Consider the following 3,437-nt stretch of genomic DNA (forward strand, 5'->3'; position numbering starts at 1 on the left):
TTTCTTTTTGGCATTGTAATGGGACGATTTGATCTTCAAAGGCCCCGTGCAAACCTTTGAAGCTTCCCAATCTCCAGTGGGGAGGAGAAGAGAGATTGGGGAGGGAGGGGGGAGGGAACGTTAACAGTTTTAAAACCTGGGGAATCCTGAAGATGGAAGGAGGGTTTAAAACCCATCGGGTTAAGCATACAGCCCTCGGGTAAACCTTCACCTTCTTTTCAAATGCAATTTTGGTGGGTGGCTTTGCAAACACTTGGGCCAGGTGAGCAAGGTGGGCTCTATTCCCAGCAGCTGACTCTCCAACGAGGTGCTCCCCAGCACCAGGGGGGGCTCCATGGTACCTCGGTGAGAAACAGAGACACTGAGATTGGCAAAGACTATGGGGGTCGAGGGGGGGGAGGAAAGGGGAGGGAAAGAGAGAAGGGAGGAAAAGAGGGAGAGGAGGGAGGAGGAGATCCATTCCCTGCTGCGCTCCGGGCCAGCAGCACCCTGAGAGGTGAGACACAAAATGCCTTTACCTTTAAAATAATGACTCATTTTATTTTTTTCTCTTTTAATACGTAGTTATAAATATATTTTGTCAAAATATATGATCATTATTGTCAAAAAACATTTGCACATAAAGTCATAAATAAGGTCAAGGTGAACGTTTAGTTTAGAGGAAGAGTCCAGCTAGAGCAAGCAGTTCTGGGGTGGAACGGGAGGGAGAGAGGAGGGGAAGGAAGGGGGTCAGCGGCACCCGCACCCCTCCACCACCATCTCCTGGTAGTTTTTCAGCACCACCTTGTCATACTCATCCAGGTAGAGCATGGAGATGGCGCTGAGCTCCGTGGGCACGCAGCAGGCCTTGGGGATGCTGGAGTTGACGGAGTTGACCAACGTCTGCACGATGGCGTGGTTGGTGGAGTTGAGGTGGTCGGCCAGAGGGAAGGGGCAGTCCCCGTGGCAGTAAAACGCCTGGTAGCCCGGGGGAGCCACGATCCAATCGTTCCAACCCACGTCGCTGAAATCCACATAGAGAGCGTGGCGCCGGCAGTTTTTTTTGTTCTTGCGGGAACGCTGGTGCTTGGGGCTGCGTCGGGCCCTGCGGGTCAGCGCGTGGCCGCGGCCGTCGTGCCCAAAAGTGACCAGGAGCGGCCTGAGCTGCGCCCAGTCCCCGCCGTGCCCCTGAGGTAAAGATCGGCTAATCCTGACGTGTTTGCCCTGATGAGTCTGTGCCTGGTGGAGGTGGGTCACCTCGATCACCAGCCCGTGGTTCGGCTGCTTGTCCTTGGTCCACCGGATCACGGCTGGGCTCACATCAAAGGTCTCCCAGCGCGTCACGTTGTGGTGCACCAACCGCGTGTCCAACAGGCGCGTAATGGCCTGCGAGCGCTCCGACAGCGGCTTCATCACTTCGTAAATGTTTATCCGGTGGAAGCCCCTCTCCCACGCCGCGCTCGGCTCCTCCACCTGCTCCCGGTACAGCCGCAGCTCCGCCGACGAGATCACCTCGTTGTCCGGCACGCTGCTGAGGTTGAAGACGAAGCGGATCCGCGGCGCTTGGCTGGGACCCGGGACGCTCTCCAGGTGCTCTGAAGGAGTGCAGGGGAGGGGGAAAACGGCACAAAAGAACCAAACGGGAGCTCGTCAGCCTCGGGGCGCACAGCCACGGCCACATCCCGGCGCCGTTCCAGCCGGCATTCACCTGCCTGGCTCAATTACCCCGTGCGTCCCAACCCGTGCCGGAGCGGTCCCGGCGCCGCGCACTCCGCGCTCCGACCCCTTCCCCTCAGCCTCTCTCCCACTTTGGAAGAGGTTTTTCCCCTTCTGCTTCCCCCCCGACCCCCCTCCCCCGAGTCTCGGAAGCAGCGGGGAGCACAGAGCTGCCTTGTTACGGGGCGCAGGGGGAGAAAGCAAAGCGAATTCCAAAGCCGTAATGATGCGGCCGGATTAATAATTCAGATTTACTTTGGAAAAGAAACATCCGCTAGGAAACATTTGGATCAGATTACAAGGGCCTATTGAACAAACCTTATAAACACACAGCTGTAAGCATTAAATTCGAGGAGGGGTTGTTCGGGGGGGGGGCGGAATTTTTTCTCTTTTTTTCCTTAAGAGCAGAATCGGGCAGCGACCGCTTCGGGAGTTCAAAAGAAACACTGCGGGGGTGGGCGACCTCCCGCCCTCGTTCACTCCCGCATCGGACGCGTTAAATCCACGCGAGCCCCGGAGCGGCCCCGTGGCGTCAAAGCGCTCCGACACCTTGAAACGGCCGCGGGCCGCTGCTGAGCCGGCCGGCAGCACGCTGACAGCCGCGCACCGCACACGTCGGGAGCGGTTTTCCTCCCGTAGGAAGCCAAGAGGCGGCCACGACCCGCTCCGAAACGCATCGCTGAGCTCCCGAGCGCTCCCGGGGCTGCGAATTTCCCTCCTCCCATCACTGACCTTCATGGTGGAAGCTCCTCACGGTGTTGGCCCGGCTGGTCGATCGCTCGGGGTACTGCAGGCTGATCTCCTGGAGGCTCTCCTCCTCTTCTCCGGACTGGAGCCGGTAGAGATCCAGCATGTAACTGGGGATGACGGCCGATTTGCTGGGCTGGGGCCGCCTTCGCAGCCCAAACATCTGCAGCAGAGTCGTTTCGAAACCCCGCAAGAGTTCATGGCTTTGGGCAGAGCGGCGTCCGGATCCGGCTTGTCCCTGAAGCTCTGCGACTTTCTTCCTGCCGGTCTCGGGGATCAGGCTAGCATGGTTGGTACCTCCCAGCAGGACTTGGCATAGTAGGATGACCATCAGCATTCGGTTACCAGGAATCATGGTGTCTCTGGGGTGTAAAAAACGCAACAACAAACGACGAGGAAAGTCAGGATGAGAAGCGAGCCCCCCCCCCCGCCCCCCCACCCCTCCTCTCCTCCTCCTCTTCCGAAGAAAGGCGAAAAACACAGAAAAATACATGGCAAAGCGAGATGAGAAGGAGCCGGCGGGGACACGCGGGGACAGGCGGCTCCCGGGGCATCGCGGCCGCTGCGGGAAGGGGAGCGCGGCGCGACGGGGAGCGGGATGGGGGCTCGGATCCCGCTGCGGGACGCGGAGACAGAAATAAAGTTCAAAAAGAAAAAAAAAAAGAAAGAAAATTTTTTTTAAAAAAGAAAGGAAAATAATTTAAAAAGTAAAATAATAATAAAAAAGAATCGGCATAAAAAACGAAAGGGAAAAAAAAACCAAGGCTAGTATCGGGCTGTACTCACTGACAGCAGGCAGGGCATATCAGCACAGTCCATGATTCTGGAGAGCCAGCGCGGACGCAGCGCGCCTGGAGCCTCCGGGCAGCGGCTGCCGAGCGCCTCCCGCGATCGCCGCCCGGGCGCAGTGCAGCCGCCGCCGCCGCCGGCCCCGGTTTTCTCCCGGCCCCGCAGTCACGTGGAGCCGCTCATCCCCCCGCTCCGTCCCCCCCCCC

The 3,437-nt window shown here is 58.5% G+C and overlaps 1 protein-coding gene across 1 annotated transcript; it reads right to left on the bottom strand.

Moving 5' to 3' along the window:
* Positions 1-513: 513 nt before the first annotated feature.
* On the bottom strand, positions 514-3,369 carry BMP4 (bone morphogenetic protein 4). Its single transcript, XM_015865981.2, has 3 exons — positions 3,229-3,369; positions 2,428-2,804; positions 514-1,574 (listed from the first exon to the last, which is right to left on the bottom strand). Exons 2-3 carry the CDS (start codon positions 2,795-2,797, stop codon positions 730-732), a joined length of 1,215 nt encoding a protein of 404 aa, XP_015721467.1. The 5' UTR covers positions 2,798-2,804; positions 3,229-3,369; the 3' UTR covers positions 514-729.
* Positions 3,370-3,437: the final 68 nt, after the last annotated feature.

Source organism: Coturnix japonica, chromosome 5 (assembly GCF_001577835.2).
Source record: "Coturnix japonica isolate 7356 chromosome 5, Coturnix japonica 2.1, whole genome shotgun sequence".
Taxonomy (NCBI): Eukaryota; Metazoa; Chordata; class Aves; order Galliformes; family Phasianidae; genus Coturnix; species Coturnix japonica.

Coding starts and splice junctions, on each gene's coding strand:
- BMP4 (XM_015865981.2), bottom strand. CDS start 2,797: ATGATTCCTGGTAACCGAATGCTGATGGTCATCCTACTATGCCAAGTC. Junction 1,575..2,427: donor GAGGAGCTTCCACCATGAAG/GTCAGTGATGGG, acceptor GCACTCCTTCAG/AGCACCTGGAGAGCGTCCCG.